Here is a 26305-nt window from a genome sequence, read left to right on the forward strand (position 1 = left end):
TCACCACTATCCACAAGACCCGTCATAGCTCGAGTTAGCGGGGTTTTACTGTGTTACCACGTTCCATAATACCCGCAAGAGTTCGGATTAGCGAGGCTCTATCGAAGTCCTGTACCTTGAATCTCTTCCCATCTGTGTTGATCGGGGTCTGGCCAAACACCCACTGCTTTTCATTAGCGCCACTCACTCTCCACACCACCGTGTTGGATGTATTCGTACGTATGTGAATCTGCAGGGTCCCTGTATGCCGACCATACATGTGGTACCATAGCTGCAAACACATGACATCATCGTGGAGCAGCCAATCGCTTTGCAGCAAGGCGTGGTCGCCTGAGTTAGTCCCAGAAGCCTCTAGGTACAGGTAGCTTCCTAAGTGAAGTAAACTAAGAGTTAATTACTAGATATATGGTAGATGTAACATTGGAAATACTTTGATTGATGACGATGATGATGATGATTTGAAGATGATGATAATGATGACATGATGATGGTGCTGGTGGTGATGGTGATGGTCATGGTCATGGTCATGGTCATGGTCATGGTGATGGTGATGGTGATGGTGATGGTGATGGTGATGGTGATGGTGATGGTGATGGTGATGGTGATGGTGATGGTGATGGTGATGGTGATGGTGATGGTGATGGTCATGGTCATGGTCATGGTCATGGTCATGGTCATGGTCATGGTCATGGTCATGGTCATGGTCATGGTCATGGTCATGGTCATGGTCATGGTCATGGTCATGGTCATGGTCATGGTCATGGTCATGGTCATGGTCATGGTCATGGTCATGGTCATGGTCATGGTCATGGTCATGGTCATGGTCATGGTCATGGTCATGGTCATGGTCATGGTCATGGTCATGGTCATGGTCATGGTCATGGTCATGGTCATGGTCATGGTCATGGTCATGGTCATGGTCATGGTCATGGTCATGGTCATGGTCATGGTCATGGTCATGGTCATGGTCATGGTCATGGTCATGGTCATGGTCATGGTCATGGTCATGGTCATGGTCATGGTCATGGTCATGGTCATGGTCATGGTCATGGTCATGGTCATGTTGACGGTGATGCAGGGGCGTGGCCAGGGGGGTGGCCTAGGGGGGCACCCCTTTTAGCAGCCAAAAATACAGTAAATCTATGAGACATTATTTAAAATACAGGAGAAAATGCCTTGGAAGGTCCCTTTTGGGTTCCCTCCTGTTAAAAATCCTGGCTACGCCGCTGTGATGGTGATGGTAATGGTGCATACCGGTCTCAGTGCCTGTCGTGTGGTCACCGTCCGGTCCGGTATTGGAGGTCGGGGTTGGGCCTCTTCCCACAATCCACTCGGTTTCGCATGTTGAGTTACTTATCAGTCCACACAATCCGTTTTCAAAGCTACACGTCCCTGGGATGACAGGCAATAGATAAGTAATTAAATAACAGAGGCTTACCACCCGCTTGCAGCTTGGATGCTAAGAGAGCCCATATACAACGAGGTAAAGTCATAGATTGTGTTTTGTTAAAAAGGGTCCCTTTAAATAACGAGAAATGTCGTAAAACAAACACACGATTCTGTATTAAAGGGTGTACTTCCTAGATTTTTTGTTGGCCATGGCTCAATCAATAATCCATCATAAGATAAGACAATAGATATTTTAACGAACCAGTTCCTTTGTAATCCGGCTATCATAATGAAAGAAAAATAGCACTTTCTTACCCGTGCAGTAGCCTAGGAAAAACCACAGGCGATAAAATAAAGGAAAAATTGGTCTGAGGGCTCCAGTTGATAGGGGGACTTTTAATCTCTCTGAATGGACTATCCTGGGACAATATGCTTAATTTGATATTTTTTTTAAAGGGTGTCTATTTCTATGTCTGTTTCTGTGTGTAATGGGTGTAGTAGCTTCCTTCGGAGTACTCGTGGATAAGTTTGATTACGTGAAAATTAAAGAATCGAGTTTACAGAGTTAAAAGCCATAGAGACCCAACCTCTGTTCTTGTCTTCAATCAACATTGGAGAATAAATTTTGTCAAAATGAGCATCTAAAAACAAGTCTTCAGCTACAATTGCCAAATTCAATCGAAAGCTTCTGCAAAATAGTTAACCGATTGAAAAAAATAATAATTTGTTTTTGACTAGAATGACAAGATGGAGGCGACGCTTAAATACTCACCTCTGAATCCCTGGCATTGAGTGGTGTTTACTGATGAGCACCGAATGTCATCCAAGGGACAGCTTAGGGATTCTGGAAGGGTAAAACTATCATGTTCGCTTATGTTTACAGAATGTCATTAAAGGGACATCTTGTGGATTCTAAAAGGCTAAAAAAACAACATGTACCGTAATTATTTGAATAAATTATCGAGTCTTTTGGGGAGAGGGGGGCTCTTTTTATTTCGATGGAAAAAACTGGTGAACAAGACTTTATTTGCGACAAACTAAGACGACAGTAAAAATGTTGTAAGATGTACATTCATAGAGGGGATTCCATTGTTTAAATCGATAATAAATTCGTTGTAGTGTGAGGATGTCAATGCGGGCTCAATAAAATAAAGATTTACAGCATTCAAGCGGTGCTTTTGTTGGGATATTTTTAGGGGGAGGGAGGGAAGGCGCCTATTCCCAAACCGCATAGTTTCGTGCTTACCGCATAGTTTCGTGCTTATCGCATAGTTTCGTGCTTACCGCATAGTTTCGTGTTTACCACATAGTTTCGTGCTTACCGCATAGTATCGTGCTTACCGCATAGTATCGTGCTTACCGCATAGTTTCGTGCTTACCACATAGTTCCTTGCTTATCGCATAGTATCGTGCTTACCTCATAGTTTCGTGCTTACCGCATAGTATCGTGCTTACCGCATAGTTTTGGCTCATCAGATCCATCTTGACAATCACTGACACCATTGCATGTCAGGGACCACGTTACGCAAGTACCATCTGCGCATGCGTGCCTGCTAGAACACGAGTTATCTGTAATAACAGAAAGAGTAAAAGGATAATAGTAATAATAAACGATAATAAATAAACAATCATAGTAATAATTAACGATCATAGTAATAATAAACGATCGGGGGCTTCGTTAACATTACAAATTCAGATAAAAGGAGTAAGATGATAATTTTGAACGAATTTGGTCAATTTAGGTCTTCTAAAAGAAATAGAGCTTTCTCGGTACCAGATGCCCAAAACGACAATCTGTTCTTCATTATAAATGATGATAAAGATGATGTTATAATCATGATGTTGGCGAAGATGATTATGATGATAATGATAATAATAATAAAGATGATGACGATGATGGTGGTCGTGATAGATTATTGTTTGTAGTTAGTGTCAAAGCGTACTCACCACAGCTCCACTCATCCGATCCATCCGTGCAGTCCGATTCCCCATTACAGAATTTAGATGGGTGAACACACTTCCCATCCGGGCACTTAAACTCCGCCGAGCGACATGCGCAGTTCCTTTCGTCCGAGTGATCCACGCAGGCGTAGTCGCCATCACATCGAAGCTCCTGGCCGACACACATTCCGTTAAGACATTGAAACTGGTCACCATGGCAACTGTGACCTAGTAAAAAGTATTACGGTGTTAAAGAAGGATACTGCTGAAGAGAATCCTATTGTAGATTTGTCACTCACTCGCGTGTTCGTGATGTAGTGTGTAAGTCACTCGCGTGCATATCTGGTGGTACTCGCTTGTTCTTGTGGCGGTATATCATTTACTCGCGTGAGCGTTAAGAAGTATGTCACCCACTTGCGTGTGCTTGTGATTGCATGCTATCACTCGTGTGTGCGTGATAAGGTATGAATTTTATTCGCGTGTGCGTGTGGTGGCATGAAATTCAGTCGCGTATGCGTGTGGTGGCATAAAATTCACTCGCGTGTGCGTGTGGTGGCATGAAATTCACTCGCGTGTGCGTGTGGTGATATGTAATTCACGCGCGTGTGCGTGTGGTGATATGTAATTTACTCGCGTGTGCGTGTAGTGGAAAGTATCTAACTCGCGTGTGCGTGTGGTGATATCACTCACTTGGATGTGCGTGTAATGGCTGCATGTGGCAGGATTCTGTTGTCAGGCGGATGCGCGATACGCCGATAGAGCCATTCCCCTGACCCCAGCCTTTGAACGCTATCTGAAAGGGTGACAAACAATATTTATGCAACCAGGATTCTTTATATTTTCAGAATGATTTTAGTTACATTAAAATATTTTATTTTTTTCGTCGTTTTTCGGTGTGACAGTCGCAGACATTTCTGATTTTTTGTTTGATTATTTTGTTTTAAATTTACCACCCAGAAAAGTCACGTGATCAGTTAGTGCAAATCCATATTGATGAAGTACATAAGCCAGACGTTATAGGTCAGATTAGGGGCCGTCCACACTAACACAGATTCGTTTGAATCCGTATACTTTTTGATACGTTTAGGCCTTCCGTCCACACTAATACGCGCGCTGGATCCAGCGAATCCGGATACTTTTGAAAACGCCGTCGAAAGTGGATCAAAATGAATCCGTATACTTCGGTCTGAGTACCAACGGTCGAATCCGTATCAAAATGAAACCGACGGCGTCATATCGCAGGTGCGCGCTGCTTTGAGCGTGCGCATATCATAAAAATGATGTCACCCTGTACCTTTCAGCGTTTTCAAACGTTTGAATCCATGCTAGTGTGGACGGCTGGATCCAGGCGAACACGATGCGAAAACGATAGTGTGGACGCGAATCAAGTGATGCGTTTTGATGTTGAACTGATGACATGGCGGGGCTGGTTTTGATGTTGAACTGATGACATGGCGGGGTAGGTTTTGTGGTGGGACTGATGACATGGTGGGGTTGGTTTTGTGGTGGGACTGATGACATGGTTGGAGAGGTTTTGTGGTGGGACTGATAACATTGTTGGGTAGGTTTTGTGGTGGGACTGATGACATGGTTGGGTAGGTTTTGGGGTGGGACTGATGACATGGTGGGGTTGGTTTTGTGGTGGGACTGATGACATGGTTGGGTTGGTTTTGGGGTGGGACTGATGACATGGTTGGGTAGGTTTTGTGGTGGGACTGATGACATGGTGGGGTTGGTTTTGTGGTGGGACTGATGACATGGTTGGGTAGGTTTTATGGTGGGACTGATGACATGGTGGGGTTGGTTTTGTGGTGGGACTGATGACATGGTTGGGTAGGTTTTGTGGTGGGACTGATGACATGGTGGGGTTGGTTTTGTGGTGGGACTGATGACATGGTTGGGAAGGTTTTGGGGTGGGACTGATGACATGGTGGGGTTGGTTTTGTGGTGGGACTGATGACATGGTTGGGTAGGTTTTGTGGTGGGACTGATGACATGGTTGGGTAGGTTTTGTGGCGGAACGTGTGACATGGTGGGGTTGGTTTTGTGGTGGGACTGATGACGTGGTTGGGTTGGTTTTGGGGTGGGACTGATGACATGGTTGGGTAGGTTTTGTGGTGGGACTGATGACATGGTGGGGTTGGTTTTGTGGTGGGACTGATGACATGGTTGGGTTGGTTTTGGGGTGGGACTGATGACATGGTGGGGTTGGTTTTGTGGTGAGACTGATGACATGGTTGGGTAGGTTTTGTGGTGGGACTGATGACATGGCGGGGTTGGTTTTGTGGTGGGACTGATGAAATGGTTGGGTAGGTTTTGTGGTGGGACTGATGACATGGTTGGGTAGGTTTTGGGGTGGGACTGATGACATGGTGGGGTTGGTTTTGTGGTGAGACTGATGACATGGTTGGGTAGGTTTTGTGGTGGGACTGATAACATTGTTGGGTAGGTTTTGAGGTGGGACTGATGACATGGTTGGGTAGGTTTTGGGGTGGGACTGATGACATGGTTGGGTAGGTTTTGGGGTGGGACTGATGACATGGTTGGGTAGGTTTTGGGGTGGGACTGATGACATGGTTGGGTAGGTTTTGGGGTGGGACTGATGACATGGTTGGGTAGGTTTTGTGGTGGGACTGATGACATGGTTGGGTAGGTTTTGGGGTGGGACTGATGACATGGTGGGGTTGGTTTTGTGGTGGGACTGATGACATGGTTGGGTAGGTTTTGGGGTGGGACTGATAACATTGTTGGGTAGGTTTTGAGGTGGGACTGATGACATGGTTGGGTAGGTTTTGGGGTGGGACTGATGACATGGTTGGGTAGGTTTTGGGGTGGGACTGATGACATGGTGGGGTGGGTTTTGTGATGGGACTGATGACATGGTGGGGGTTGTCTGGGGGGGGGCTGGGGGCATCGGGTTGGAGTAGTTTACCTGGGTGTCATTCATCACGGGCCAGGGCAGCACCGCAAGTTGCCAGTCAGCCCCCTGCAGCCCGTACAAGCGCCACACCACCGTCCGATTTGTCGGAGTCTTCGCAATCACGTCTAAGTTGACGGTCTCTGCAGTCATAAGGTATTGAAACCGCAGACACAGTCCGATGTGTCGGTAGCTAGGAAGGACCTTAAGGGCGCTGCTCTCGAGCCAAGCGGTCTTCGGGTCACGAAGGACAAAATATCGATCTGAAATGGTACACAGTTTCTCGAATTACCCCCTGGCGCGTACCCAGGACTTGCTTCAGAGGGGTGGGGAGGAGTAAGCAGTTATTAACAGTATCATATGGAATCAAGCATAGTATTTGATATTTCTATAGGAAATTAGGAAATGACCATGGGAGGGGAGGGAGGGGTAGGGACGCGACTAAATCTGGCTTCCATATTCGCTTTTAGGTTTTTTTAAAGGTCTTCTTATCTTTCGGAAGCATGCAGCACAAATCTTACACAAGAATAAAAACAGGAATAGAATAAAAGAATAGAACAATATATATAAAAAAGAATTAAATCAAATTTCTGAATACCTGCTACACACAGATAGAATAGGCAAGCGCGCTGCCGAACCGTTACACATGCGAACATCACGCAACGACACAAGCGAACATCAAGTAGCGACACAAGCGGGCGTCACGCAACCACACAGCGCACATCACGCAATGACACAAGCGCACATCACGTAACGACACTACCTGACATAAAGCAACAACACAAGTAGACATCACGCAACGACACAAGCTGACATAACGCAACCTGGAATAGCGAACTGAAAATAATATTAGGCATACCTATTGTGTCTACCGGCGCTGTGAGTAACTTCCATCCGTTGAGTCCTTTGTTGTCGTAGTTGATCCAAGAGCACATATCATCAGGAAACAGACAGCTTTCAACAACTAACGCTGAGAGAGAATGGCAAGGTTATATTAATTCATTAATTATCCCAAAGTAGATAAGCAATAGGGATGGTAGAAAGGTCAGGTAAACCTTGAACTTCCAGGTAGCCCACTACTTGCTTGGTGTCATGTAAGTTACAGTCCTGTGTTGCTTGAGAAACCTGCAAATAAACAAAACATGGTGCAGGAAGAACAACAAGCTTGGCGTTCAAATTCAAGTCCAACATGAGTGGCAATGTCGCAATACAGAGCAACTCGTAAAACCGTGAGCACCTAAAATATGTGTGGAATGTTGATTGTTTATTCTGACGCATCAGACGCGAGAATTCAGACACTGACACTTCTTTTTGAAGTCATTGCTTGCTATGGGCTGTCATTGTCTACCCTGGGTACCCCCCTGGGGGTGTTATTCTGACCTGTATAGGGTATGTCCCAGGCGCCGTATTGACAGTGACGTCAGCAATGAATGACGCGGGCTCACACGTCATGTCAACAAAGCCAGTGGCGGGAATCTCGTAGCCAATCAGATGGAAGATGACCGTCATACGGCATGTTGGGCAATAAATACCAATACAGCAGCTCTTGTACGACGCTAAAAAATGATAAAAAATCCTTTAAGAAATATCTATCTCCGCTTTCATATTTCATTGGTTGGTCGCAAGAGATGTGAAAGTTTGAGAATATTGAAAACTGCACATTTTAATCAATGGCTGTCGTTTTACTAAATGGTCTAAAAGAGCCTAGGGCGACGCGCGGGAGACCTGTAATGTTATTAAAACGTTAGGAACTAGGCTCCATTTCCAGAACGGCTGCCGGCAAAATGGCAGTAAACACGAATTCCTGTACGTTTACGTGGAAATTATCGACTTACAAAGTTCTAGAACGATAAAAAAGCGAAAAAAAATGATTGAAGCCGACTCTCAAACATGGTATGTAATGCCTAATAAGGAAATGACCGAGTGAGCTAGAAAAACGACAGTTTTTAAAACAAGATTGACTGACTGATTGACTAAATCATCTTGCTAGTTGAGATCAAATCTCTGTTTTAAAAAGAATGGTAGGGGTATTGCATTACCGTGTAAATGAAAGTTCTCTCCAACTTTTGCTAAGACGTTGTTGTGAATGGCATCAAAAAGCGCCACCTCGAGGCTCTGGATACCTAGCAAAAAGAATTGCTATAATCAACTCTAACTTGATGGATACCTATAAACAGGTATTACTTCAATCAACTCTAACTTGATGGATACCTAGAAACAAGAATTACTTCAATAAACTCTAACTTGATGGATACCTATAAACAAGTATTACTTCAATAAACTCTAACTTGATGGATACCTATAAAAATGTATTACTTCAATAAACTCTAACTTGATGGATACCTATAAACAAGTCTTACTACAATCAACTCTAACTTGATGGATACCTAGAAACAAGAATTACTTCAATAAACTCTAACTTTATGGATACCTAGGAACAAGAATTACTTCAATCAGCTCTAGCTTGATGGATACCTATAAACAATTATTACTTCAATCAACTCTAACTTGATGGATACCTAGCAAAAAGAATTGCTACAATCAACTCTAACTTGATGGATACCTAGCAAAAAGAATTGCTACAATCAACTCTAACTTGATGGATACCTAGAAACAAGAATCGCTACAATCAACTCAAACTTGATGGATACCTAGAAACAAGAATTGCTACAATTAACTCTAACTTGATGGATACCTAGAAACAAGAATTGCTACAATTAACTCTAACTTGATGGATACCTAGAAACAAGAATCGCTACAATCAACTCTAACTTGATGGATACCTAGAAACAAGAATTGCTACAATCAACTCTAACTTGATGGATACCTATAAACGATTGAAGATTATTACTTCAGTCAACTCTAACTTGATGTAAATTTCAAAGTTCAAGCTTTCAGACAATTTGCTTTCAATGCAGGGAAGGAACCATTACGCAATTGACAAAACAGAATACAATTTCAGATTTAATCTTCCTTAATATTCTAAATAGCGCATGTGGTATGCAGTGTATAAATCCCTTATCCATTTATTGAACCAAGCAAATATTTTTGATATTCAAAAGAAGATGTCATGAGTCATCCTGTTCTTCTCTACCTGGCAGCATCCAGAACATTTGGGCTGTTTTTATGGGTCGCTCCAATGTATCGTCGGGATGTTTCCATCCAAGGCCTAGATAACCCATCCCAGAAGACTCCTTCATAAGACCCTCAAGCATGTAAGTTCGGCAAGAGTCCAAAAACACGGGCTTGGAATGCTGCTGCTTTGGTATCCTTAGAATACACAAAAAAACACCGTCACCTAGAAAAACATCGTCACTACAAAAAAAACGTCCGATGAAAAACAAAGCGGCACAGCACAACAGACAATATACTTTACTGAATAGACTTTACTTTCACACAAAAAAGACACAGGACACCACATCATAAGCAATGATGTCCTTTTCTGTTGCGACACGAGTCGAGAAACAAAGATTTAATGTCACGTGGCTTATCTGCCCAGTCGTTGACTTACGTGGCTTATCTGTCCGTCGTAGCACCCGGATGTGTGGTCACATGACTTACCTGTCCCAGTTGTAATAGCCGGATGTCACGTGACATACCTGTCCAGTCGTAGCACCCGGATGGAGTAGTCACGTGACTTACCTGTCCCAGTTGTAGTACCCGGATGGAGTAGTCACGTGAGATAGCTGTAGCTCTAGTTGCTTGTCGTCGCCGAGGTCCTCGATGAAAGCCAGCTCACCCTTCGTGTTCGGCTCAATCTTGTTGATCCAAGTCTTGCACTGGTCGTCGCAGATCGTGTAGAACATGTAGCTGCCATTCAATGGGGGCTGCACAAGGGACAAGGCTTAAGTATGGTGGACCAAAAGTGATCACGTGCTCCTCTTATAACCCACCCCATACCCTCTGTAGGACATGTATATGAGGTTGCGCAAGGGAAAAGGTTTAAGGATAAAAGGGGATCACGTGCTCCTCTTATACCCCACCCCACCCCATACCCTCTGTAGGACATGTATCGGAGGCTGAGCAAGGGACAAGGCTTAAGTATGGTGGACCAAAGGGGCCCCCCGGATTCCCCTACCCCACCCCCCTCGGTAGAACATGTAGCTGCCAATCAATGGAGGATGTGCAAGGAACAAGCTTAAGCATAAGTGTAGGAGGTCTGTTGTGACCCCTCGCCTCTCCCCCTCCCCCTCGCGTATTTAAATATTCGCCTACTCACAGATTGGCCGTATCTGAGAATGTTATAATACATAAACGGCCAAATAGTCAACATTTCCTACCTGTACAAATGCAGTAAGCCGCTGACCATAGTTATCGGCGTCTATGTCCGGGGCCTTGAACTCCGTCAGTACGCCGCTGCTGTTGGGATTACCGAGGCGACTGGCGCTACTCGTGAATGATTCGAGCTGAGGGTTAGAACCCATGTCATGCCAGATCTCACGACGGACACCACGCAGCTGATCGGGGGAGTCTGGGGCGAGGAAATATGAGAACAGTTTCTTTTACCTGAACACTTAATGAAACACCTTATCGAACACTTAATCAAACACGTAATCGAACACTAATCCAGCACCTGATCCGACATCTAATTAATCAAATAATAGAACACCAATGAAATACCTAATCGAACACCTACCTTATTACACTTAATTTTCGCGACGTCAAAATTTCACGATTTTGAGATGGCGATATTTCGCGACACTATATTTTCGCGATTTTCCTATTTTCGTAAAAAACAGGATCATTTTATTTTCGCGATTTGGGGAAAATATAAACAAGCAAAAAGCAAGTGGAATTAAAATGTGCTGTAATCATCAAAACTGAAACAATTTGTAACGAAAAGATGCGTGGGCTAAATTTAGTTTCATAAAAATATATAAATACAAGTCAACCCCTTACCGTATTATATATACATTAGATGACTAAGTAGATAAGGTGTTTCCATAAAGCTTATTAAGCGGTCCATATTCCCCTAAAGGCTTCTTGTGTACTCACTTAATTTTCGTGCATGCCAATTTTAGGGACACTTAATTTTCGCGTAATTTTTAGAATCGCGAAATTAAAGTGACCCGAAAATTAATTTTAATAAGGTAATCGAACATCTTATCAAACACTTAATCAAACAATAAATCAAACACCTAATCCAACACCTAATCATTCACATAATCGAGTATCTAATGAAACACATAACCGAACACCTAATCGAACACCTAATCAAACACCTAATCGAACACCTAATCAAACACCTAATCATTCACATAATCAAGATCAGCTGATCTGTCGCTGATCTTTCGCTGATCTTTCTGATGTCGCTGATCTTTCGCTTGTCCGGAGAAGGAGATGTCTATATATTGGAGGTCGATACGTGTGCTTATCAAAGTACAGCATTGATGGGAGAATATAACTAGTCATTTTTTATTTCCATTTTGTTTAGTTTGCTCTTTTAATTTGTTGCGTCTTTGTATTTAATCATGCCGAGAAAGTCATCAAAAAAGGCAGCGAAGAACCGAACTGATTCTTTATCTCCCGGTCCGACTACTATCGTCGAGGACGAGGAATTGGTTACATTGGCGGCCGTGAAAAATCTTCTGGCCGTCCAGGAATCCATGATGAGATCCGTATTTGAATCAATGGTATCGCAGATATGTAGCCGGGTCGATGACCTGGTAGAGAAGGTTTCGGGCCTAAAGGCAAGCCTTGAGTTCACTCAGAGTGAGGTTGAACGCTTTGGGCCTATCAACAAGAAAGTTAAAGAGACTGACAGCGAGGTTGTTAAAGTAAAGGACGCTCTCGAGTATCTCGAGAACCAGTCGAGACGTAATAATATACGTGTGTCCGGAATACCCGAAAGTCCAGGAGAGTCGTGGGCCGATTCAGAAGCTAAAGTGAAAGAGGCGATCCAGACGAAGCTTGGTTTGGAGATTGAGATCGAAAGGGCGCACCGCGTAGAAAGGAAAAAGGCAAAGGGCAGATCCTTGACGCAGTCGGAGAAAGAGAGGCCGAGGACGATTGTCTGTAAACTCAAGGACTGGAAGACGAAGGAGGCGGTTGTGAGAAAGGCCAGGATTGACAAGCCGGCGGGTCTCTACGTTGCAGAAGACCTTGCAAGGGCTACACTTCTTAAGAGGGAAGCTAAAATCGAAGAGATGAAGAAGGCGAGAGCTGAAGGGAAGAGGGCTTACTTCATACTAGACCGCCTAATTATTAGAGATCAGAAACAGGATGCAGCCGAAGGTAAAATCCAGGCAGCCGGCAGCGGATAGTGTGATAAGTAATCTGAATATTCCTTTAGCTAACGTTTTGCCTTTTTGTCATTTATCGGATGAAGATTTTCAATCAGCGCTTTTTGAACAGCAAAATGGCGTAATTAGATTCGATCATGATCGATTAGAAAATCTTAAATTCAACCCCTTACTTTCTGAAACAAACAAGCAACTTAGCTTATGCGTTAATAACGATCCCGATGCAAATTTCTATTCGTCGTTTACATGTGACTACTACATCGAGGATCAATTTAACGAATTAGTGAATAGTAAGACGGAAAAGGGGTTGTCTATTTTACATTTGAATACCCGAAGTTTGTCCGGTAATTTTGATAAGGTAACCAATTTACTGTCAACACTGAATTTAACTTTCTCAATGATAGGAATTAGTGAGACTTGGCTAAAAAATGTTTGTCATTCTTGTGACATTCCAGGCTACAATTATGTTCATGAACCACGCAAAGGCAGAACTGGGGGAGGTGTTGGCTTGTATCTAAAACAGGAATTCGAGTTTAAATGCCGCCCGGAAATATGTTTTCTGATACCTGCGCGGAATCCTTATTTGTTGAAATAACTCGTCAAAAGGAAAGAAACATTATTGTTGGCGTTGTCTATAGACCGCCAGAAAAAGACGTACAAGAATTTTGTGATGAACTAGATCAAATTCTTTTAGCCATCTCTAAAAATAACAAGTTGTGTATATTAATGGCCGATTGGAATTTGGACCTAATGAAGCATGATACCCATCGTTTAACTGCTGAATTTTTGGACATAATGTATTCTAAAATGTTTTTCCTTTGATAACGCGCCCAACAAGAATAACTTCTCATACCGCTACACTTCTTGACAATATCTTTATTAACGACCACAATAGTTTCAGTAAAAGCGGGGTATTGTTTTCGGATGTATCTGATCACTTACCAGTTTTTACTTTACTTTCAGAAAATATTAATGTTGTTGATCACAAACAATGGACATTTTATAGAGAAAAATCCGCCACCAGCAAGGCGAAATTTAGATCTGAACTAGAAATGCACAGTTGGGATCATATCCCTGATGATGATCCTTGTAGTGCTTATAGCAATTTCCTAGATACGTTTACGACGATTTATAACAATTGTTTTCCATTAAAAAAAGTAAAAACAAAGAAAAGCATTACAAGGAAGCCTTGGTTAACTAAAGGTCTCCTGAGGTCAATCAAGAAAAAAAATAACTTATATAGGCAATTCTTATGCTCTCCAACATTACGTCACGAACATCAATATAAGAAGTTTAGAAATAAGCTTAATCACATACTTAAAATAGCAAAGCGTGATTATTATGACAAAAAACTATCCGTATACAAATCCGACGTTAAAAAAACGTGGAGAATTCTTAATGAAGTTATTAATCGCCGTCAAAGTAATTCACGTTTGCCTTCTATATTTAAGGTTGCCGGCCGTGAAGTCAGCGATCCGATGGAGATTGCAAATGGTTTTTGTGATTATTTCACAAATCTTGGTCCCTCGTTAGCGGAGAAAGTAACATCTTCTGACAAATGTTTCTCTAGTTTTCTGAATAATAATATTCTTAATTCAATATTTTTTTCTGATACTGATCACCAAGAAATCATTGAGATCTGCTCAAGCCTTCGTCCTGGCACAGCTGCTGGGTTTGATAATATCCACATGGATATTATAAAGCCAAATATTGATATCATTTCCAAACCAATAGCTGATATTATCAATTTATCTACTCGGTCTGGTATAGTCCCAAAGAAGTTAAAAGTGGCACGCGTTTTACCACTGTTTAAGACTGGTGATCAGGCTTTTTATGCAAACTATAGACCTGTATCCGTCTTACCAGTTTTTTCGAAATTTTTCGAGAAAGTTGTATATAAACGGTTATATAATTTCCTGATTAAATATGATATTCTATCAAATAACCAATATGGTTTTAGAAAGAACCATTCGACAGCTCTTGCACTTCTTCATTTATACGATACTCTATCTAGTGCTATTGATTATAAAAAATATACTCTAGGCGTTTTTATTGATCTGTCAAAGGCGTTTGACACAGTCAATCATGGCATTTTACTAGCGAAATTGCATAACTATGGAATACGTGGAACTCCTCTCGCATGGTTTGAAAGTTATCTTTCAGATAGAGAGCAGTTTGTAAATTTTAATGGCGTTTCTTCTTGTCGTAAATTAGTGAAGTGCGGTGTCCCACAAGGCAGCGTGCTCGGGCCGCTTCTCTTTCTGATTTATATCAATGATATATGTAGCGTTTCAACCGCCTTAGACATTCTTTTATTTGCTGATGATACAAGTATATTTTTCTCCCATAAAAACATAGACTCATTATGTCTCACAATCAATAATGAACTTACCAAATTAACAGATTGGTTTTGTGCAAACAAGTTATCTATAAATATAAAAAAATCAAACTATATTATCTTTAGGCCACGGCAAAAAAGGCAAAAACTTGATATAAAGGTCACCTTAGGTGATCAGAATATAAAGCGAGTCAAAGAAACAGTATTTTTAGGTGTTATTCTTGACGAACACTTGACATGGTTACCACATATTACCAATGCCGCGCGTAAGGTTTCAAAAGCTGTAGGAATTATGTATAAAGCAAGTTTTTGCCTTTCAAAGCAATCACTATTGACGTTGTATTATTCTTTGTTATATCCATACTTGCAATACTGTCTTTGTGTTTGGGGATCCACTTATCCATCTAATTTAAATCGTATTCTTATGCTCCAAAAACGAGCAATACGTATAATTGTTGGAGCATCCTATGATGCACACACTGATCCGATATATAGGAATCTAAACATATTGAAATTCAATTATTTATTTTTATTTCAAATAGGTAAGTTAATGTATCAATTTAAAAATAGGTTACTTCCCCAAACATTTAACAGGATATTTCAATTGAACTCTCAAATTCACGATTATTACACGAGAAGCTCTAACTTGTTCCATATTTCAAAGTTTAGAACAAATATACATAAGTTTGCGTTAAGACATCAGGGACCTAAATATTTCAATTCATTGCCTTCTGATATTCAGTCTGCCAAAACGCTTAACTCTTTTTGTAATAAGTTAAAGACTTCTCTTATTAACTCTTAATTTTTTTTTCTTTCTCGATTTGTGTTTGTGTGTGTGTGTTTTTTATATAAGTATGAAAAAAAAATATGAAAGGTCTCCTACCAAATATTTATATGATTAATCTGACTGTCCGAACTATCAAATATGTATTTTCTGTTAAGATTTAGGAGGTCCGTCTCGTATAAGCCTTGCGGTTTCTTACGGTCCTCCTTGTCACACTATGTAAATTATTATAATTATCTTTATTTGAAAAAAATGTATTAAGTGACAAAACAATAAACTGAAAACTGATAATCGAGTACCTGATTAAAAAGCTTACCTGTGATAAAATAAGAGTACAGTATTTGCACAGTTAAGATTAACATCTGTTAACAAGAAGATAAACCCGCGCTACTTACCGACAGTATTGACCGCGATCTCACACAAGACAAGCTGCTGCTTCTCCCCCACTATCTTCACTTGAACCTTGAGCGCGCGAATCGGTGGCTGGCATAAGAAGCTGCGCCCGCACTCAGTTGCCCTGCGGTCCGTGGTAAGACACGTGACTGTTGTTTGCTCATCGCTAATCGTTACGTTGATGTTGTTCAGCGGATAACCATCACAGCAGTATCGTCTGCTTGAAAGGTACACCTTGTACACGTGACGAGCACGTGACAGGCTAGCCTCGAACCAAGGGTTGCTCTCCTAGGGATTCAACAGACTCTGTCATCCGCCATTTCGTCATATTTTCAATAAACCAAGTGTGAGAAGGCATCTATTACAATCGCCTGATTTGGGATTGAATTACAACTTTTTTTTATTAAATTTGGTGAATGACATATAAAACATTGTTTTGAGATGGTTTCCGCTAAATATAATGATGATGATGAAGATCATGAATATATTAATTAAATAACTGTAATTATGATGATAATCATGATGATAAAAATATGAAGAATTTAATCAATGCAATGATGAATTGTTTTAATGAATTGATAATGAATTTTTATTTAACGAAATATAATTTCCATAACAGAATCAATCCTATCAATAGCAATGTTTAATGATTGGGCAAGTACTGCACGTACCGAATTGGTCTTCGCGCACGTAGAATGATCTCCGTCTACGGCGTTTTCGCCTGGAAAGGCTGACATTTGGGAAGACTGGAGTACGTGTGCTCCGTGTAACGGATTCACTGATAAAATATAAGAGAATAGCATCATCGATCAACAATCAGTTAAACATACCTGAAGAAATGCGGACAGATAGAAAGCCTATCCACAAACAGACAGATAGACAAAGAGCCGGACGCACAGAAGGACGGACAGACAGATAGACAAAGCATTTGATCCGGAAATTACATCTTTACTCACACAAGTCTCGTTTTTACCTGTGAAATTCGTGTTCAGCGCATATATCACTGTATTCTTGGTTGGCACATCACAGCATAGGGTCTTATTATGGAAGGACACAATCTGATGGAGCAGTGAGCCCCTATCAATAACGAACACCGGTAGAAGGCCCTTCCTGGCGCTCCTAGGGGAGAAGAAGAAATCCCATGGAGGGCACTTCAGTGGGAGGCGCGGGTTCTTCTCCATTTCAGACACGTAGACGCCTTTGCTGTCCCGGCAGAGGAGGTAGATGTCGTCATCATGGTTAAGGGAGGCCTGGGACAGCTCCAGGTTCTGAAGGAAGGTTGTGACGCCAGGGGAGGGATCCGCATTCAGGCTTAAGAAACCGAACCCAGTTTCGTCGGCGTACAGGTAGAGCGATAAGACCGCTGGGAAAGAAAGAGCAAACGCAGAATTTAGAATTTGGTAAAGGCAAATTAAAATAATCTTCCATTTTCAATGAGGGTCATTATGATTCCGACCTGCCCTTTCTTAAAGTGTTGCTCGGATCCATTTCCCTGGCGAAGGAGATCTATCGCGTAAGGCCATTTCCCTAGCGAAGGGGAGTCTATCGCGTACGGCCATTTCCCTAGCGAAATGGATCTATCACGTACGGCCATTCCCCTAGCGAAGGGGATCTATCGCGTACGGCCATTTCCCTAGCGAAGGGGATCTATCGCGTACGGCCATTTCCCTAGCGAAGGGGATCTATCGCGTACGGCCATTTCCCTAGCGAAGGGGATCTATCGCGTACGGCCATTTCCCTAGCGAAGGGGATCTATCGCGTACGGCCATTTCCCTAGCGAAGGGGATCCATCGCGTAAGGCCATTTTCCTAGCGAAAGGGAGTCTATCGCGTACGGCCATTTCCCTAGCGAAGGGGATCTATCGCGTACGGCCATTTCCCTAGCGATAGCGGATCTATCGCGTACGGCCATTTCCCTAGCGAAAGGGATCTATCGCGTACGGCCATTTCCCTAGCGAAGGGGATCTATCGCGTACGGCCATTTCCCTAGCGAAGGGGATCTATCGCGTACGGCCATTTCCCTAGCGAAGGGGATCTATCGCGTACGGCCATTCCCCCAGCGAAGGGGATCTATCGCGTACGGCCATTTCCCTAGCGAAGGGGATCTATCGCGTACGGCCATTTCCCTAGCGAAGGGGATCTAACGCGTAAGGCCATTTCCCTAGCGAAGGGGAGTCTATCGCGTACGTCCATTTCCCTAGCGAAATGGATCTATCACGTACGGCCATTTCCCTAGCGAAGGGGATCCATCGCGTACGGCCATTTCCCTAGCGAAGGGGATCTATCGCGTACGACCATTTCCCTGGCGAAGGGGATCTATCGCGTACAACCATTTCCCTAGCGAAGGGGATCTATCGCGTACGGCCATTTCCCTAGCGAAAGGGATCTATCGCGTACGGCCATTTCCCTAGCGAAGGGGATCTATCGCGTACGGCCATTTCCCTAGCAAAGGGGATCTATCACGTACGGCCATTTCCCTAGCGAAGGGGATCCATCGCGTACGGCCATTTCCCTAGCGAAGGGGATCTATCGCGTACGGCCATTTCCCTGGCGAAGGGGATCTATCGCGTACAACCATTTCCCTAGCGAAGGGGATCTATCGCGTACGGCCATTTCCCTAGCGAAAGGGATCTATCGCGTACGGCCATTTCCCTAGCGAAGGGGATCTATCGCGTACGGCCATTTCCCTAGCGAAGGGGATCTATCGCGTACGGCCATTTCCCTAGCGAAGGGGATCTATCGCGTACGGCCATTCCCCCAGCGAAGGGGATCTATCGCGTACGGCCATTTCCCTAGCGAAGGGGATCTATCGCGTACGGCCATTTCCCTAGCGAAGGGGATCTATCGCGTAAGGCCATTTCCCTAGCGAAGGGGAGTCTATTGCGTACGGCCATTTCCCTAGCGAAATGGATCTATCGCGTACGGCCATTTCCCTAGCGAAGGGGATCTATCGCGTACGGCCATTTCCCTAGCGGAGGGGATCTATCGCGTACGGCCATTTCCCTAGCGAAGGGGATCTATCGCGTAAGGCCATTTCCCTAGCGAAGGGGAGTCTATCGCGTACGGCCATTTCCCTAGCGAAATGGATCTATCGCGTACGGCCATTTCCCTAGCGAAGGGGATCTATCGCGTACGGCCATTTCCCTAGCGAAGGGGATCTATCGCGTACGGCCATTTCCCTAGCGAAGGGGATCTATCGCGTACGGCCATTCCCCCAGCGAAGGGGATCTATCGCGTACGGCCATTTCCCTAGCGAAGGGGATCTATCGCGTACGGCCATTTCCCTAGCGAAGGGGATCTATCGCGTAAGGCCATTTCCCTAGCGAAGGGGATCTATTGCGTACGGCCATTTCCCTAGCGAAATGGATCTATCGCGTACGGCCATTTCCCTAGCGAAGGGGATCTATCGCGTACGGCCATTTCCCTAGCGGAGGGGATCTATCGCGTACGGCCATTTCCCTAGCGAAGGGGATCTATCGCGTAAGGCCATTTCCCTAGCGAAGGGGAGTCTATCGCGTACGGCCATTTCCCTAGCGAAATGGATCTATCACGTACGGCCATTTCCCTAGCGAAGGGGATCCATCGCGTACGGCCATTTCCCTAGCGAAGGGGATCTATCGCGTACGACCATTTCCCTGGCGAAGGAGATCTATCGCGTAAGGCCATTTCCCTAGCAAAGGGGAGTCTATCGCGTACGGCCATTTCCCTAGCGAAATGGATCTATCACGTACGGCCATTCCCCTAGCGAAGGGGATCTATCGCGTACGGCAATTTCCCTAGCGAAGGGGATCTATTGCGTACGGCCATTTCCCTAGCGAAGGGAATCTATCGCGTACGGCCATTTCAAAAGGTGCCAGTTATTTTGATGCACTGACGCACAATGTCCTCTTTACCCTTATTATAGAGTGGAATTTACCGTGTAAGCCCGTTCTTAAGGGGTATGCTAGTATGGCTATCGTAATTGGAGGTTTTAGTATTTACAGTCTCTTCAGTGCTTGGTGTCTCTGGGGAATCTAAGCATAGCTCCTATAGATAGGTTTACCTGAGTTGCAAAAGATTGAAAAACGTAATAAGTAAAAACTAAAAACTGTGAACTCCAAACTTAAAACTTGTAGGACAGTTGGACCCCGTTAAGGAATGCCCTTGAGTATCTTACATCAGTGAAACTTAGAATTTGTCTGCTTGTATTAGACTGGAACCCTGTTAAGCCCTTGAAATCTTTAGTGAAATCGTATAGAGGTTTCTTTTAGTGAGAGGGGGGTGTGTGGAATTAAGAGGGGGTGTGTGGAATTGATTTCTTTTAGTGAGAGGGGGTGTGTGGAACTAATTTCTTTTAGTGAGAGGGGGGTGTGTGGAATTAATTTCTTTTAGTGAGAGGGGGGTGTGTGGAATTAATTTCTTTTAGTGAGAGGGGGTGTGTGGAATTAATTTCTTTTAGTGAGAGGGGGGTGTGTGGAATTAATTTCTTTTAGTGAGAGGGGGGTGTGTGGAATTAATTTCTTTTAGTGAGAGGGGGGTGTGTGGAATTAATTTCTTTTAGTGAGAGGGGGGTGTGTGGAATTAATTTCTTTTAGTGAGAGGGGGGTGTGTGGAATTAATTTCTTTTAGTGAGAGGGGGGTGTGTGGAATTAATTTCTTTTAGTGAGAGGGGGGTGTGTGGAATTAATTTCTTTTAGTGAGAGGGGGTGTGTGGAATTAATTTCTTTTAGTGAGAGGGGGGTGTGTGGAATTAATTTCTTTTAGTGAGAGGGGGGTGTGTGGAATTAATTTCTTTTAGTGAGAGGGGGGTGTGTGGAATTAAGCAAATAACTCACCCCTACTGTTGCACTTGCCAGGATGGAACGTGATGTCATCAATCGCTGCATCACCTTGGAAACTCTTACCAACGATGCCGTCAATAAATATCTACAAGTGAAACGATAATCATTATCATTATTTTCATGCATTGGGGGTGTTCATTCTTCTATATCAACAGATGAATCTGTTTTCTAATGTAAGGAAATAAGTATTATAGTTATTCAAGTATATCCCTATACTTTTTTAATGTTTAATTTTATTTGCGCTGCAATAGAACCATCAAACTTGGCATAAAAAAAAACCTCACACAAGTCTGTGTCATCAGATTCGTGCTAACGTCAAACTCCCCCTATTATCGTATATGGACCTGTGTCGCACGCCAGGTCTTATTACTTACGTTAAACTCCCCCTTTTTTGTATATCGAACTGTGCATCACGTAAGGCCTCTTACGTTAAACTCCCCCTTTTCTTGTTTATGGACCTGTGCCGCCCGTCAGGTCTTATTACTTACGTTAACACCCCCCCCCCCCCCCCCCACGCTTTATCTTGTATATAGACCCGTGTCGCACGCTAGGACTTATTACTAACGTTAAACTCCCCCTTCTCCTGTATATCGACTTGTGCCGCACGCCAGGTCTGGCCATGCTCTCCCGCCTTGAACCACAGCGCCCGGACCCCTCCGGTGGTGTTGACTTGGACTATAAGCCTGCCCATGTCGCCGCCGTACATGTGATACCAGAACATCAGGCATTGAGGACCGGTCAGCGGGGGGCTGGTGATGCGCGCGAAGTCGCCCATGCCTCGAGGGTAGGAAGCCTCGATAAACAAGTAGGTACCGGAGCCTGGTGATTGGAATGGCTTATGAGCATTTATGATGCTGTTTGGCTCAGATTTTAGCGGAGATGATGATTATGTTAGTAGTAGGATTAATGCGAATGCCCATATAAGTAATTGTATTGTCATCGAAGTCATCTCTCTTTGACACCGAATTTAAATCTTAAATGCTTTAATTATTATTTAATTATCATAGCTTTACTGTTTACTCGGGTTACCTGTGGTGTGATCTCCGCGGGGGCCTGTGAAGGCGCTTGGAGTTTCCCCTCGTCCCAGGCTCCAATCAAACTCGTCTACAGTTACGACATTTTCCCAGTTACACATGGAACCTCGCTCGAACGAACAGTCGGCTTGGGAGACAATCATCATTAAATAAATATTTGTACTCTGAATGGAAACACATGACTGTATCATGGTCACGTCACGATTATAACACGGTCACATTACGAGTAAAGCACGGTCACCTCAAGATTAAAACACGGTCACCTCACGATTATAACACGGTCATGTCGATATCATAATCTGGTCAGATCACGATATCATAACTTGGTCAGGTCACGATATCCTACTATTGTCACGCCAGGCCATAAAACGGTCACGTCACGATCATGCCATTGTCATATCATGCTCATGGTAACTATACCACCGTCACGTGACGGTTATAACACCAGTGTCACGTGACGGTTATAACACCAGTATCACGTGACGGTAATGACACTAGTATCACGTGACGGTTTTAACACCAGTGTCACGTGATGGTTATGACACCAGTATCACGTGACGGTTTTAACACCAGTGTCACGTGATGGTTGTGACACCAGTATCACGTGACGGTAATGACACCAGTGTCACGTGATGGTTATGACACCAGTGTCACGCGATGGTTATGACACCAGTATCACGTGACGGTAATGACACTAGTATCACGTGACGGTTTTAACACCAGTGTCACGTGATGGTTATGACACCAGTATCACGTGACGGTTTTAACACCAGTGTCAAGTGACGGTTATGACACCAGTATCACGTGACGGTAATGACACTAGTATCACGTGACGGTTTTAACACCAGTATCACGTGACGGTAATGACACTAGTATCACGTGACGGTTTTAACACCAGTATCACGTGACGCTTATGACACCAGTGTCACGTGACGGTTTTAACACCAGTGTCACGTGACGCTTATGACACCAGTGTCACGTGACGGTTATGACACTGTCATATCATAATAATAATAATAATAATAATAATCTTTATTGCCTTAGATAAATCAACATGTCTAAGTTTACAAAATGTAGGAGAAACCGATTATAAGTAAATGCGCTACATCAATTATATGTCACTATATTTAAAGACAAGCCTATTGACAAAAGTATTTTTGAATCGCTCTGAGTGAACCCTAGGATAAATCACATTTCTTTTTCTGAGGTTGTATTTTTGGTCTTTTTTCTTAGGCAGGATTTTGCTCAGAGGATATTCAGGTTGATCTAAGCGAGTACGATAAATCTTCTTATCTGCCTCCTCTAGAAGTTTACGGATGTAATATCATTGCTATAACACGGTCATGTCACAGTTAAAACACATTCTTGTCACACGATTCCAAAAAATAGCACGGTGGTTAATGCATTTAAGTTACCCTCAAAGTATTAGGACGTGTTAAACAAAGTAACAAATGGACACTTACCGGTCATATTATCGATCGCATCAACAAGAACCAAATTCAACAACATGAGCAGTGTTACCCATGCCATGAAGCACGTCTTGGGGGAAATGATTAAGAACAATACAATCTGAAATGGAATTATTAGTCAAAGGCCTTAACTGGATGCTCTCTTACACCTTCAGGCATCTGAAAAGGCTCCGGTGTTATGTGGTCGTAACTAAGAAAACTTGTTAGTTATCAGATTATATCCTGAAAAAAAGGTAGGAGGAACTCACTTGAAACTCCTGATTCGAAAGATTTACGCTCCAAAGAAAAATGATTTCGTAACTTGTTCTAGGCTATTTCATGTGTAACTCATCAAATAGATCGAGGTTTTTAACAACTCAGCTTATGGATTTAAAGTTGAAGTAGTTTGAGCAGGAAATGTAAGTTAGATAAGTATGATACGGAGCTGCATTCTCGTCGTGGAGCCCATGCTTGACGGGATTGATGATTCATCTCTTGCATCTATTTGCTACTTTATTAGCGTAACACACGTAGCACACACATTAACTCTTACCTTAAATGCTGATACAATCTAGATGTATCAAACAGTGGTACGTAAATTGTATTGATATATAAGTATAATACGAGGTAGTGAAGAATGCAGCACAGAATTCACAAAATGCAGCTAAATCCGGCGTTGCTGGCGACTCCCGTTAATGAACCAACATACTGTACTGTAAAACCGTAATTGTACGTTCCTAGTAGTGATGGACCTCCTGTGTCAAGTTGCACTTTTCAAGTGATGGGCTCCCTGTGTCAACTTATACGTTCCTAGTTATGGGCTCCCTGTGTCAATGTGTACGTTCATAGTGATGAACTCCCTTTGTCAAAATGTACGTTCATAGTGATGGGCTCCTATCACTAGGACATTTCAATGTTCGAGAAAGCGAATTTCGTATAACTAAAGAGTTCGTGTTATAGGGGTTCTACACTATTACTACTATCCTAAAATCCCTTCAGAGTTCGTGTTATAGGGGTTCTACTGTATTACCACTATCTATGCTAGTATTACCCGTCAAAGCTAGATTTGGCGGGATTATACTGTACCTAAAATCTTTATTATAACATTCGGGCCATCTCCCAGTTAACAAATAAAAAGCTTTCTTTATTTCTTGACAAAGTGCCCAGTCTAGAACGTGAAGTACGTAAAGAGCATCTCACGACAAGACTATAATTTTAATAAAGTAAGCAATACGACCGAAAATTTACATGAACGAAGTTAATGGATTTAGTTTCTTTTTATAAAGCATTCTAAAATCTTTATTATAATGGAAAGGTGAGATTATTTTGATTCGGTAGGTACGATTAAGAAAAACACAGATAGAGATGTTATAGTATAGATAGGGTAGGCGTAACACTGATTGGCATAAAAAAGGAACCAACAATTAATTGTTGTGTTCAAGACAGAAGGTGTCTGTTAAGTTTTAGGCATGTTAATCTGATGATTGAGTTGTCGGTATTGCTTTCATGAACCAGATGCTTAATTTAAAAGAAATGTATCCACCCAGCACAATGAGAATCTCTTTTCAACAAATGGCTATAAATAAAAACAAATGTTATAAGTGCAGGTTTAAAACATTTCAAAATGCTTTGGACCAGTAAAAAGGCAAACCCTTAAGAGGTTTCAGGTGAATACTTTATAAAAAAATAATGCATGTTTTCCTAATTCAATGAAAAAAGTGGTGAAAAGAAGCCCTTGAGTTTGAGTGACGGAAAATAAGTGAGAAGATCATTTCATTGTGGATTTCGAAGTTGCATTAAAAGTTCCAAGTGTTCCCTTATAAATGTTTTGATGTTCGCCTCCCGGTCGCCGCCTCCGCACTCTAGCTTATCGTCATACCAAGAGTTTCCGTTAATATAGTTCCATTAACAGCGTTTTGACTTGTTATAGCTATTTAACCCAAGCTCTGGCCGACCACTTAGCCCGCTTATTCTCCCAAAACCAAAAAGTAAATTACCTTCCTCTATTCTATCCTTATTTCTTATATAATCCCAAAACTCTAGCTTAATTTTAAAACAATATTTGCAGCAAATAAAATCTTGTTTTTGTATAACGTTTCTAAGATGAAGTCATTACTCTTTTGTTTTTCTATAGTCTTAAGACAATTTGAAAAATTATCACTTCGAAAAGGATTTGTAACCCCAAATGTCGGATTTATATTTTCTGTAAATAAAAGCAAATCGTGTTATTATCTTCCAAAACTAAATTGCCAGATTTAGATAAGAATAAAGTTAGTTTCAATTGAGAAATAATAAGCGCCTTTTTATGCCGGCCAGGGAGATGAGAAATGCAAACAAAGTAGTAAGGAAAACTATGATACTAGAAAAACTTGTTGTATGCTTCATACACATCGTGTATTTGTCACGGGTTGGGTTCAAAGTCAATCCAACCCTCGCCTAACGGAAACTTAAAATCAACCAGCTAATAATTCTGCCCTAAGAGTTTTTCTTATTTTTTATGATTAGCCGTACGAATGGTGATCAGTGGTAGAACTGACGAATAGTGAAATGCTACAGCGTGTATTTACTTACATCCAGCAGGTGAAAACAGTTCAAGTCCGCTACCCAAAGCCACGCGGTAGTAATCTCAGCTCTTTTTTCGGGGGTGGCGTCTTTAAACAATGTGCACTCGTTCCCGCCCTTTTCTTGACTGTTTAGCGTTTCAAGCGAGTACTTTTAAAGTAAGCCAATATTACTTTATTTTTCGGGAAGTAAATGATAGAAAATATCAGCAAAGAACGGAAATTTGAATAATACATCGACGCGCGCACGTCAGCTAATACTAAACATGTTATATGACAATATTTGTTGACGCCAAAGATTGTCTTCAAAACGTGAACAAATGTTGCAGTCGTTCAGATGTATTCTTGCTAATTAAGCATCTGTAAAGTCTGCAAGGGGAATCTTTAAGAATAAAATGACTTCATTTGAAGAAAGGAAATAAGCGACAGCATTTGATGG

The 26305-nt window shown here is 42.5% G+C and overlaps 2 protein-coding genes and 1 long non-coding RNA gene across 5 annotated transcripts in view; 2 read left to right on the forward strand and 1 right to left on the reverse strand.

Moving 5' to 3' along the window:
- LOC5511434 overlaps nucleotides 1-26072 on the reverse strand; it is a 60383-nt gene extending 34311 nt beyond the window's left edge. The window contains exons 1-22 of one of the 3 annotated variants that reach the window (XM_048734354.1): nucleotides 25877-26070; nucleotides 23321-23426; nucleotides 21853-21984; nucleotides 21389-21642; nucleotides 20818-20908; nucleotides 16978-17367; nucleotides 16676-16782; nucleotides 16007-16292; nucleotides 10528-10718; nucleotides 9890-10074; nucleotides 9342-9517; nucleotides 8287-8370; nucleotides 7628-7803; nucleotides 7303-7372; nucleotides 7107-7217; nucleotides 6263-6510; nucleotides 4021-4123; nucleotides 3337-3558; nucleotides 2845-2958; nucleotides 2162-2233; nucleotides 1255-1392; nucleotides 116-369 (exon numbers count right to left, since the gene is read on the reverse strand). In XM_048734354.1, the coding sequence (XP_048590311.1) occupies nucleotides 116-369; nucleotides 1255-1392; nucleotides 2162-2233; nucleotides 2845-2958; nucleotides 3337-3558; nucleotides 4021-4123; nucleotides 6263-6510; nucleotides 7107-7217; nucleotides 7303-7372; nucleotides 7628-7803; nucleotides 8287-8370; nucleotides 9342-9517; nucleotides 9890-10074; nucleotides 10528-10718; nucleotides 16007-16292; nucleotides 16676-16782; nucleotides 16978-17367; nucleotides 20818-20908; nucleotides 21389-21642; nucleotides 21853-21984; nucleotides 23321-23387 (3471 nt within the window). In that variant the 5' untranslated portion in view covers nucleotides 23388-23426; nucleotides 25877-26070. Of the gene's footprint in view, nucleotides 1-115; nucleotides 370-1254; nucleotides 1393-2161; nucleotides 2234-2844; nucleotides 2959-3336; nucleotides 3559-4020; nucleotides 4124-6262; nucleotides 6511-7106; nucleotides 7218-7302; nucleotides 7373-7627; nucleotides 7804-8286; nucleotides 8371-9341; nucleotides 9518-9889; nucleotides 10075-10527; nucleotides 10719-16006; nucleotides 16293-16675; nucleotides 16783-16977; nucleotides 17368-20817; nucleotides 20909-21388; nucleotides 21643-21852; nucleotides 21985-23320; nucleotides 23427-25876 lie in introns of all 3 variants that reach the window. The other 2 variants (XM_048734355.1, XM_048734356.1) reach the window with 2 other exon arrangements.
- LOC125573672 lies at nucleotides 8102-10836 on the forward strand. The gene is made up of 2 exons (XR_007314160.1): nucleotides 8102-8140; nucleotides 9349-10836. It is a non-coding gene; the product is annotated as an uncharacterized LOC125573672 (long non-coding RNA).
- Nucleotides 11704-14919, forward strand: LOC116617781. Its single transcript, XM_032380761.2, has one exon. The coding sequence runs from the start codon at nucleotides 11719-11721 to the stop codon at nucleotides 12508-12510; it is 792 nt and encodes a 263-aa protein (XP_032236652.1). The 5' UTR covers nucleotides 11704-11718; the 3' UTR covers nucleotides 12511-14919.
- Nucleotides 26073-26305: the final 233 nt, after the last annotated feature.

This window comes from Nematostella vectensis, chromosome 11 (assembly GCF_932526225.1).
Source record: "Nematostella vectensis chromosome 11, jaNemVect1.1, whole genome shotgun sequence".
Lineage (NCBI taxonomy): Eukaryota > Metazoa > Cnidaria > Anthozoa > Actiniaria > Edwardsiidae > Nematostella > Nematostella vectensis.

Bases quoted from the DNA above. Each gene is read 5' to 3' on its own strand.
- LOC116617781 (XM_032380761.2), top strand. From the start codon at position 11,719: ATGCCGAGAAAGTCATCAAAAAAGGCAGCGAAGAACCGAACTGATTCT.